Source organism: Capsicum annuum, chromosome 3 (genome assembly GCF_002878395.1).
Source record: "Capsicum annuum cultivar UCD-10X-F1 chromosome 3, UCD10Xv1.1, whole genome shotgun sequence".
NCBI classification, from domain to species: Eukaryota; Viridiplantae; Streptophyta; class Magnoliopsida; order Solanales; family Solanaceae; genus Capsicum; species Capsicum annuum.
Genome location: NC_061113.1, coordinates 228,073,593 through 228,084,835, shown reverse-complemented (window position 1 = coordinate 228,084,835; position 11,243 = coordinate 228,073,593). Strand labels below are relative to the sequence as shown.

Here is an 11,243-nt window from a genome sequence, read left to right as displayed (position 1 = left end):
GGTGTATCAAAATCAAATGTTGATTTTGGGATGACATTTTAAAATATCTCAAAGGTATTAACTTATGAATGCTAGATATATTATAGGACTTTGTTTCTAGTTTCACAAGAATCAAGCGATTTGTGATTTCGTCATTCCTGCTTCATGATATGAAAGTTTTAGTAAAGACGCGCAGATCTGAAATTTTTAGCATGATAAAATTTAAGGCTAACTTAAAGAAAGTTTCTACAATTATATTAAAGGGTTTAAATCTAAATTTTAGATATGTTGTAGATCTTGAAGTTTAGTTTTTGAAATATCATACCGTTATAATTTCGACATTCCTATAATAAGATATGAATTTTCTACCACTAACATGTTGGACTAAATAAAAATAACAAAAAAAAAAAAGTAGAAGAGAAAGAAGTTACCTTGACATTATTCATGGCTTGAAAAGTGGAAATCCCAAAACTCATATTGAAAAAGTGGGAACCTACATCCTTTTATAGAGTTATAATGTGGTTGTTTTCATTTCTAATATAAATTCAAATTGAAAGAGTTTTATCCATCGTTGAAAATGGTTAATGGCGGTGAGAAGTTTTTCAAAATCTTTTTGGAATTGGACAAAGTCAAGATATCTCTGTAGAAGTAGACAGCATTAAGCAATTCATTATTAGAATTGGATACCATGCTCCACCAATGGGTCTTACGTGTAGAAATTCATGGCAATTTTTTTTTAAAATAAATTGTGAATCGAACAAAAAGAGAGTTTTTGAGAGGCAATATCAATATGTAAATGGCATGGTTCAGCTTTATAGGTTCTCAACTAATGAAATAGGATGTTTATATGTATGAAATCTTGGAAGTACGAAGGAAGCATGTTTAAATAAATCATACTTCAAGTCTAGTTTTGAAAGTATACATTCTGACAAGTCTTGAAGCAGGGGGCAATTTGTGAGTAATGAAATTTTATTAAATTTAAATCCGTATAAAATTTGAATTATATTAAAAGTCGAAATATATTAATCCAAATAAATGTGATGGGTTAATAAGATTGAATTGGTTATTTAAATGAAATTCAAATAAATATGGATTTGATTGAAGTCAAATTCCTGTTGGGCTAGTCCATTGATTTTGGCCACAAATGATAAGCTCGATTTGCTAACCCAATATGTCATCATATTCTAAAGGCCCAAATTGGTATCACGTGTCAAATGACGTGGCACGCCAAGTCAAGTGAAGAAGCCAATAGGATCATGCCACATATCAAAATGATGCAGCAGGCCTAGTGAAATTAAAAATCGTCCATAAAAATGTGTCATGTCACTTCAATCTAGTTGATCAAAAGAAGTTCACCTTCACCGTGAATCTTTCCTTCTCACAACTATAAATAGAAGTCTCATAATTCAGAAAAGGAATCAACGATTCCTACAAGAAGCAATAGAGATCTCGTGGATCAAACGCCGCAGATTTCTCTACAAATTCAAGATTCAAGATCAAGACCACAAGATTCTGAATTCAAGTATAAGTCAAGATCAAATTCATCAAATCCCTAAATCAAGTTTGAAGCGCTTGAATTTATATTTGAAAAGGCGAATCAGAGATCAAATCTATCAAATCCCTAAATCAAGTTCGAAGCCCTTGAATTTATATTTGAAAAGGGTGAATAAATCAAGTTTAAAACCCTTGAATTTATATTTAAAAAGATGAATCAGAGGATTCATAGAGATTATAACACTTACATATTGAAATAAATAAAAACGATTGTTGCAATACTTTTCTTACCCGATTAATTATTTTTCTCCACTCAAATTTTATTGTACAACAGCATCTATGCTTGAGTCTTGACAGTTACACGTTCCAATAATTTACAACACCAACAAGCAAACTAATAGACATTTTACTGAAACATCAGATTACGCTCAAATTCTTACCATTAAAACCTAGGAGGAACTAGTGTCACCACCGTGGGGCAGAAATGACTACTTGTGGCCTGAGATTGAGCCCTTCTGATAGAGATATTGGACGTCGTGAAATAAATCAGAAACTAATGGAATTATGATCATAGTTTGCACGGCAGAGTGAGTAGCCACCTATACGTCACGAGGAGCTATAAAAGGTCTTGGTGGCATCTGGAGGAGTTCAACATCTCCTTCAAGCATCTCAACAACTTTGTTCATGGCAGGGCGATCAGCAGGCTTCATTTGTATGCACCACAAAGCCACAATCATCATCTTCTTGACAAACCTCCTATCTTCCTCACTCGCGTGCATCTCTATATCATTTCCGTCATTAAATTGGTCGTAAACCCATGTAGGAAAGTAAATTTGGCTCAAATGGTCCTCAAATGGGCTCGTGTTCTTCCTTCTGCCTGCCATTTCCATCAATAACATGCCATAGCTATATACATCGGCTTTGTATGAAACTCCTCCAATATTTGTATAAAACAGCTCTGGAGCCATGTAACCCACTGTCCCTCTTTCTGCAGTTATACTCACAATACTATCATCTGAGGAGTACAGTTTTGCAAGCCCAAAGTCAGATATTTTGGGATTAAAATTTTCGTCAAGAAGAATGTTGTGAGGCTTAATATCAAAATGTAGGATCTGCATGTCGCAGCCCTGATGTAGGTAGTCAATGCCACGAGCCACTCCAAGAGATATGTCGAACATCTGCTTGTAAGTCAAGGAAACAGTTCCTTGTTGCAGAAATATGTACTTATCTAAGGAACCATTGAGCATGAACTCATATACTAAAGCACGTTTGGAGCCCTCAACGCAGAATCCAATGAGCTGCGCAACATTAACATGGTGAATCCTTTCAATAGTGGAAACTTCACCAATAAATTCTTGCCCACTGGTCATAGATTTGTGCATCACCTTTACTGCAACAAAAGGACCACTACGCAGCTTTCCTTTAAAGACAGTTCCATAGGCTCCTTCACCTAGTTTTTCCTTGAATTTATTAGTCATCTTCCTAATCTCAGAGTAGGAGTATTTAATTGTGAAAAGGTTGGTCTGGATTTGCAGGAAGTCTTCAATTGATTGATACATCGATAAGTGTTGTCTTCTCCATTTATACACTACCAACGCAGTCAGGAAAACCAATCCAAAAAGAAACCGCAGTGACAGAAATGAAGCTGCATGGTTTGGAAAAGAAAACAGAAGGGATTGGTAAGAAAACCATATCCGTTTTCCTAGGATAAAGGGGCTTGAGTAAAAGCTTCAAAGCTACTTTTTCCTTTTCAGTATTCAGTGTGTACCAAGAAATGCCTATCCTTGTGGAGTAAGATAAGAACACTCACGTATAACTAAATAACTGTACCATCTGGAAAGAACTGTCAAAACAAGCAAATCACAAAGGAAAAATTACGTTAGAGGAAACAAATTGTATAAAGACTTGAAGAGGGATTATAATCGGAAAGCATGCTTTAACGGTCTCCTTCAAAGGAAGGAATGCTTAAGAGTATTTATATCACTTCAGTATCTCACATACGTACTCCAATAGTAGTGGGTCCAGCCGCTTGCATTGTCCAAATATAGGAATATGAGTAAAATACTGATGCTACATCTTAAACTAAGTTACTGAGAATTGAAACTTGTCATAAAGAGGGTAACTGATAAGCATACAAAGAGAGGATTGAACGCAAAAGCTAACTAAATTTTCTTATAACTTCTAACGACAGACCTCACAGTGAGGTGGATATAGTAACTGAATGAAACTCTACAATATCTTTGACCTGCTTCAATTGTAGATTCAATGCGATAAAGTAAAAGAATGACATCTTAAATTTGAAACTTGAAAGTTTAAATTGCTCGGATGATAGCTAATTGCATCATTCAAGGAGATATTCCCTGTTCTCAAAGCACAATATCCATATAAGTTCAACATTCATTGCCACCAATTTGACTCAGACAAATCACATATTCAACCTCAGATATAGGGATTTTGTTAAAACAGATAATTTGATAAGGTATTACGAGTTGAAAATGTGAAATGAATCTTGACTTACAATGGCGAGAAAAAAACATCTCATCCTTGAAGCGATTGCAACTATAGCCACCACCTTCAGCGAAACAGGTGCCTTCACATTCTCTACACAAGAAGCTATACTTCCAAGAAAGCTCAAATCCATAAGTCAAGGCTGCATGAATGTTCGATAGAGAAGTATTGTCCCCTGAAAGACCATGAGACAAGGACCACGCCACCATTTGAACACTGCGATTCTCAGCCAAATCCGAAATTGACATGTCCTGTCCAATGGTGACATAGCTATGACTTTGTGAAGAATTCGAGGAAGTGGAATTACAGAAGGTAGTCTCCACATAGTGCGAGGAATTTACAGGAGCTAAACAATTGACATGGGAACGTTTCGATCATGATATGCAACAGTTACTGCAGTACCAGACTGCTGATATTGATATTGAGGAGTTAAAACTCTAGCAAATGTTGAGGTGCTTGGAACAGATCTGTTAACGTAATCAGGAAGAGAAGTACAGTTCCTCGTCTGATGCTCCAAACCAGGGTCAATTGCTTTGATCAAGTACTCATGGTAATTGATTTCTAGCACGTAATACTTTTTCGAATTCAGACTTATGACAACACGATTTTTCTGGCAATCAAGCTCATACCCGGGATATCCACAATTCGGGGGATCTGCTTTCAATCTAAAAGGGAACTGAATGTCATGAATATCACACCACAAGAAGAAGAACACTGAGTAATGTTTTGGGCTTTGACAATTGTTGCGCAGATCACAAGAATAGAAATCCAGAGTCGTCTTGCAAACATCATATCTACTAAGCTACCAGTGTGACACTGTCCTATTCATTCCACTGCAATTCATACGAGGTGGCAATATTTGAACATTCAGCATGTACCTTGACGGAAGTTTTTGGATATGAATAAAATGCCAGTTTAATTGAGGGAAAAAAATATGAACCAAATGGATATTGTTTTCTTTCTTGAATCAAAATTTGAACATTCAGCATGGCAAATGTCAACTGTCTAATTATCCAAATGATATTTGATCTGGTCATAACAGAAGGATGAATGATGAAAGTCAGAAGTCAACTCTTTCTAATTAATTGCACAATGTAATGCCTTTTTATTTTAGAATTTAATTCTATTTGCTCTGCACGACATTGAGTGCTTCCAACGGCTTTGTACTCCAAATTACTTACCTGTATACGTCTATGTAGAAAAAAATTAAAATTATTTATAATAAATCCTGGATTTGCATATGTATGCATAATCTATATATATATAATATATGGATGGTTTAATCTAATTATCTTTATATTGTTGTGTCCACAAATTTATAATTACTACGTGTTTATATTTCATTTTTTTCCTTACCCCATCATCACTCTCCTAACCCCACCCCCACTCCCAACCACCCTCCATCCAAAACTGATATTTCAAATTTTTTTTTTACCTCATCCCCTACACCAAAACTCAAATCCTTATTCCCTCCAAAAGAAAATATTTAATTTTAAAAAAGAGATCAAACTTTTTTCTTACCCCCTCCTATCCAACCCTCCCTCCCCAACCCCTACCAACCTCCCCCACCCTCAAAAAAAAAAAAAACTTTTTTTTACAAAACTTTAATGTCTTTCTTACCCCGACCCCCACCCCCACCCCTTCAAAAAAAATTATTTTAAAAAAAGAAATAATTTTGTTTTCTTATCCCACCTCTACCATTTATTTTGACAACCCCAACACCAGCCCCCTCCCCAAAAAATAAAATTAATTTTTTAAAAAAAATTAAAAAAAATTCTTATCCCGCCTTTCTTGTTCTATGCGTTCTCATTGGTTTTGTTATAAAAATATCTAATGCTAACATATATGCTTCACTTCTCCATATTTTCTTTGTGTTCATATCTTATGTATCATTCGTTGAATGATCTTCATGATCAGTTGATCCTGTAAACATAAAAAATAATTTTTGTTATTAAATATAAAAATAAAAATATCATAAAAACTTGATAATTCTAATTTTGTTCCAAATAATAAGTTCAACATTAAATTTAAAATGTTTGATCACATATTCAAAATTATATTTTAATTAGACACTTTATAACATCAAAAAGTATTTTTATATATTAAGATAACTTTTTGAAAAGATGGAATTTTTAGTGTTGTAAATTTCGTCTTATGCAGGTTGTGCTTGAAATAGAAAATGAAAGATGCACATGTTGACAAAGGCAAAGACTTCTCTGCCCAAGAAGGTAATTTAAGTGTAGAGATCTTTATTAAATAAATACTATGTATAGTTTATCTATTTATTGAATTTTGATACTTACAATTAAAAATAATTATTGTAGATTTCAATGTTAATGAGCATAAATATTTGTAACACTCGCAAGAACTTTGTTTTTGAGATTGGTATGAAGTTTAATTCAAAAGAGGAATCATACAATGCATATAATTTATATGTCGTGGCAAGAGATTTTGATGTTCGAAAGGAAGGAAAGACTAATAATGTAAAAGAAGAGACAACAAGACGTTTATTTATTTGTTCTTGTGAAAGACAGTCAAATAAACTTTCTCCTTTTCAAGAAAGAAAGCGACAAAGATTAGAATATAAATGTGATTGTATGACTCGTAAAATTTAAAATATCAAATGGAATATGAAAAATATGTGAATTCAATGATGTGCATATTCATCCCATGATAGAAGATAATTTGAAGCATTTCATACATTTTGATCGTAGGCTTACAAACGCTACTAAAAATATTCTTGGTTCTATGATTGATGCCGGTATTCGTACAAAAAAAGTTGTTCGATATCTTAGGAATGAAGCGGGTCGAGTTCAAAATGTAGAATTCATTGAACGAGATGCTCATAACTTTGTTCAAGCACTCAATCATTTTATGCATTTGCAATAAGAGGACTCAAACTTCTTCTATTCTTTTCAAGTTGATGAAGATGGGTTGTGCAATTTCTTTTGGAGAGGTAGTATATCTAAATTGCACTATGAGTGTTTTGGGGATGTGATGATTTTTGACACTACTTATTGTACAAATAGATATGACATGATTTGTGTTTCATTTGTTGGTGTGAATAACCACTGAAAAAATACCTTTTTTGATTGTGCATTCTTATGCAATGAAATCAGTGGTTCATTTGTTTGGCTATTTCAAGCATTTTTTAAGGCAATGGAGGGAAAAGCACCAAAAATAATTTTTATCGATCAAACTCCCACCATGGCCTTGGCCATTAAAGAAGTCTTTTCTAACACGTGTCATTGACTATGCGAATGACATATTGATAGAAATGCTAAAAAAAACCCCAGCTTTACTTTAAGTCGAGATTTCGACACTATTTTAACACACTCTTGTGGAGGTGCAATTTGAAATCAGAATTTGAGTTAGTGTGGCATAAAATGATACGTGAATAGAATTGTGCGAGTAATACTTGGCTTCAAAAGTTATATGATTTTAGAAAAAAATGGTGTCCTGCATTTAGCCTTTTAATTTTCTCGACAAATATCAAATCAAGTCAAAGAATTGAGAACACAAATAGGGTCTTCACAGAAATGATATGCAAGACAATGAGTATAATTGAGTTTGTAAAGCATTATGAGCAGCGAACAACAGAAATGCGAGATATTGAAGCAGATGACGATTATAAATCTCGAGGAATATCCAAAATATCCATAGAAGATTGTAGGATGTTAAAACATGCTACTAGTGTGTACACGAGAAGAATTTACACAAGATTCCAACGTGAATTTTTGCAAGGGACAACCAAAAGAACACTCAGTGCTGAAATTAATGGCAATACTACCAAATATATAATTTTAAAGGGTGAAAATGAACAAACTGAAGTTGTCCAGTTTAATTCCCTTGAAAATTTAACTATTTGTAGTTGTCATATGTCTGAGTTCATGAGTTGGTTTATGTTTTCATGCACTAAAAGTTCTATTCTTTGACTTGAATTTTTCTTATATTCCTGAGAAATATATTTTGAAAAGATGGTCGAAGAATGCTAAACATGGAGATAGATTTGACGAATACACCACAAAGAAGAAAGCAGTGATATCCTCTATGGCAATTCGCTTGAATGGGTTAGTGAAAGAGTCGTTTGATGTTATGACTTTAGCCGCAAATGATGAACATTCCAAAGAAATTGCTAGAAAATATTTGTATCAAGCAAGAATCGAGATTAGTAAACATTAAAGTGAGATATAAAATAGAAATTGTAGTAAAATTAAATACAAATTCAGTTCTGTTGATCCTTTAACAGGGTGTACAAATCAAGTTGTGAATCCAATTAAGAAAAATAAAAGGGAAATGGATATGTAAGAATGAAGTCAAAAGGTGAGCATAAAAAGAAAAAAAATATCACAAATGGCATTCAAAAAATAGAGCAGCACTAGCACAGAATCATCAATTTTTGAATACAACACTGGTTTCAACCTCAGTGCAGCAGATACAACATTAATCCATGAGATTAATTTCTAAGGTTTGATTTCTCTTCTAATCTGTTTTTAAATATAACTAGCCGTGACTTCAATATATTTTCTTAAGATTGTTAATTTATTTTTAAAAAATCAACTACGGAGGTACATGGAGATTCACCCAGCACTTTCAGTCAATTTTTAACTCAAAACACAAATCTTCAATCTGAAGCTTGCATGTAGAGCCTAGGATCAAACAAATAAATTTCAGAAGAAATTCAATTTCATTTTTGAAGAAAATTATATTGTGGACTTGATTTTTTGTATGATATACTCTTGATTTAGCGGTAAAATCAGTGCAAACAAATATTATTTTTGTATTTTGATGTTACAACTAACATGCAAGAAAAATCTATGAAATTTTAATCATCAGATATTTATAAATTTTTTTTATTCAATTGTGTAGATAACATGAAGATCTCATAAAAAGATGAAGAAAGCTTCATACCTGAAATCATGGATAATTAAATAAGCAAAAAAAATTAATGGAGATTTCACCCAATTCTTGATCCTTTTTAGCATTAGATTGAAAGGGATTTTCTTCTATATTTTTTTATTCTCTTCATCTTCAAATCTCAACTCGTTTTTCTTTGAATCAGCAACAACATTAACTAATATTGCATATCAAATTTTTTAAAAAAATTCTTAACTTGATCTACATAAACTGTTTTAATTTTAACGATGCTTTTGAGTTAAAAGAAAAAAAAAATGAGGTGTGAGTTGAGAGTTTTTGTGTTCATTTGGTTTCTCCAGCAATTTCTTCTTTCAAGACTTAACAATAAATGTATGTAGACCTCACAATCCACTAACTTTTCAATTTTATTTTATTTGTGTTTTGGATATATATCCTCTCACTCTTTATTAGCTTTAAAAATTTTAGGTGACCCACGTTTCAAGTGTCAATAAATAAATGGGTTCTCTCACAACTTGTGTTGGTTGGACCTCAGTCATTGTAAAATTTTTCAAAAGTAAGATGCATAAAAAAGGAAAGGAAGAGTCTAAAAATACAACAACAAAACAATCAATGTAGAATCACAAATGGGGTCAAAGAAAGGTGGTGTGCATGCAGTCTTACCTTGTAAATGTAGAGAGGCTATTTCCGAAGAGCCTAAAAATCCTTAACAAATTTATTCTTTTCGAGTGAAAATGCGCTTGATGTGAGTATTTGCACAGTATTTGGATATGAACTATTCTTCAATATCAAAAGTTTATTCGTCAAGGCTAAATCTGGAAAGTAAAAGCCTAGTAATCACTAGCATAGTTAACCTTGTCCTATTCTTTTAAACAAAATACACCAACTTTTTAAGTTAAGCGGACTCTTCACTTTTAATACCGCATTCGTGTCGGATTCTTTAAAAATACACTTCTTTAGGAGAATTCGACACGCAACCATTGACATTTTTGAATAGTCCGACCAACATAGCTAGCTTTTGTTATAATAGTTTGAATTGAACATACATCCTAAAAGATACTATGATGATATTGCCAAAAATCAAGAATTTTAACAGTTTTATCAATTGGAAGATGACTGGCAAACTTTAACCCCCGGGCCATCATCTGTATAGCATATACCTGTCATTGCATCAATTGATGGACTTTAAATAACCAACATAAAGCACATAATCTGCATAATTTAAAATTCAAAAAAGTCTAAAATATCTCAACCAAACAAACTTAACAAAAATTTAAAATTTAAATTCATTCTAAAGCTAAATATCGTATTTTGTTACAAATTACTTAAGAAAAAAGGTAGTTCGGTGCACTAAAACCCCCGCTATGCACAGGGTCCGCGAAGAGCTCCATCACAAGGGTGTATTATATGCAACATTACCTTACATTTATGTCAATGGTTGTTTCCAAGGCTTGATCCCGTGACCTTCCTGATCACATGACAACAACTTTATCAGTTACTCCAAGCCTCTCCTTCTTTGTTAAAAATTAGGGCAGTAACTAAAAACAAATTTCAACTAGTAACATAAGAAAGCATTAAGCTCATTGCAAGTCTAATCATCTCATGGCCTCTCTTTGAATCAACTAGTAATGTAACAAACACTTGATCCCCATATGTTTCGTCCAGTTACATATGAAGTCATCTTGTTCTTACATGATTCATGAAACTAGTGTTTCGATTGACTTTTAATAAGGAACTTATTAGCCAAAAAGTCACAAGTCATAAGTTGTTACTACCTTACTTTTGACTTTTGGCTTATTTTGACACTTTTTAACTTAAAAATAAGTGCTTAAAAGCACTTTTTTACTTTGTCAAACACCATCAAAACTGAAAAGGTGCTTCAAAGCTAAAAGCACCAAAAAAATAAATCAATTCAAACACCCACTTCAATACTAAGCTACTATTGTGACACTGTTCCGTTGTTTATTCACCTGCAATTCATAAAAAGTTGCTATGTTGAATAAATATTTGAACATTCGGCATGGAAAATGTCATCTGCCTTCTTATCCAGCGCTGATGTTTGATCTGGTCATAAAGTTTTTTGTGCTAACAATAAATTTCATTAAGTATGAATATTCATTATTGATAGAAGAAATAATACCATAATTTGTTAATCAAATTAATAACATGAGCTCTACAAAACAAAGCTAACTATTTTTGAAGTTTTCACATCTTTTCGTTCAATTTTTAACATACAAACGGGGATAAAATAAAATTTGATCTGCATCTATAAACTATATATATGAAAAATAATAATTAATCTTAAACTCCTAAATTTTAGGGTTTTATACACTTCAGATAAGGAAAAGTTTGATAAATAAAATTCTAGTTAATTTTAAAATTTTAAA

At 32.7% G+C, this 11,243-nt stretch overlaps 2 protein-coding genes across 2 annotated transcripts; both read right to left on the bottom strand.

Annotated features, from left to right (window-relative positions):
• Positions 1-1,751: 1,751 nt before the first annotated feature.
• On the bottom strand, positions 1,752-3,197 carry LOC107855969 (rust resistance kinase Lr10; the record flags this gene model as incomplete). The annotated part of the gene is made up of 1 exon (XM_047408668.1): positions 1,752-3,197. A coding segment is annotated over one exon (1,125 nt), but the record flags the coding sequence as incomplete, so codon positions are not given.
• On the bottom strand, positions 3,182-4,995 carry LOC107855959. Its single transcript, XM_047408636.1, has 2 exons — positions 3,992-4,995; positions 3,182-3,316 (listed from the first exon to the last, which is right to left on the bottom strand). Exons 1-2 carry the CDS (start codon positions 4,227-4,229, stop codon positions 3,252-3,254), a joined length of 303 nt encoding a protein of 100 aa, XP_047264592.1. The 5' UTR covers positions 4,230-4,995; the 3' UTR covers positions 3,182-3,251.
• Positions 4,996-11,243: the final 6,248 nt, after the last annotated feature.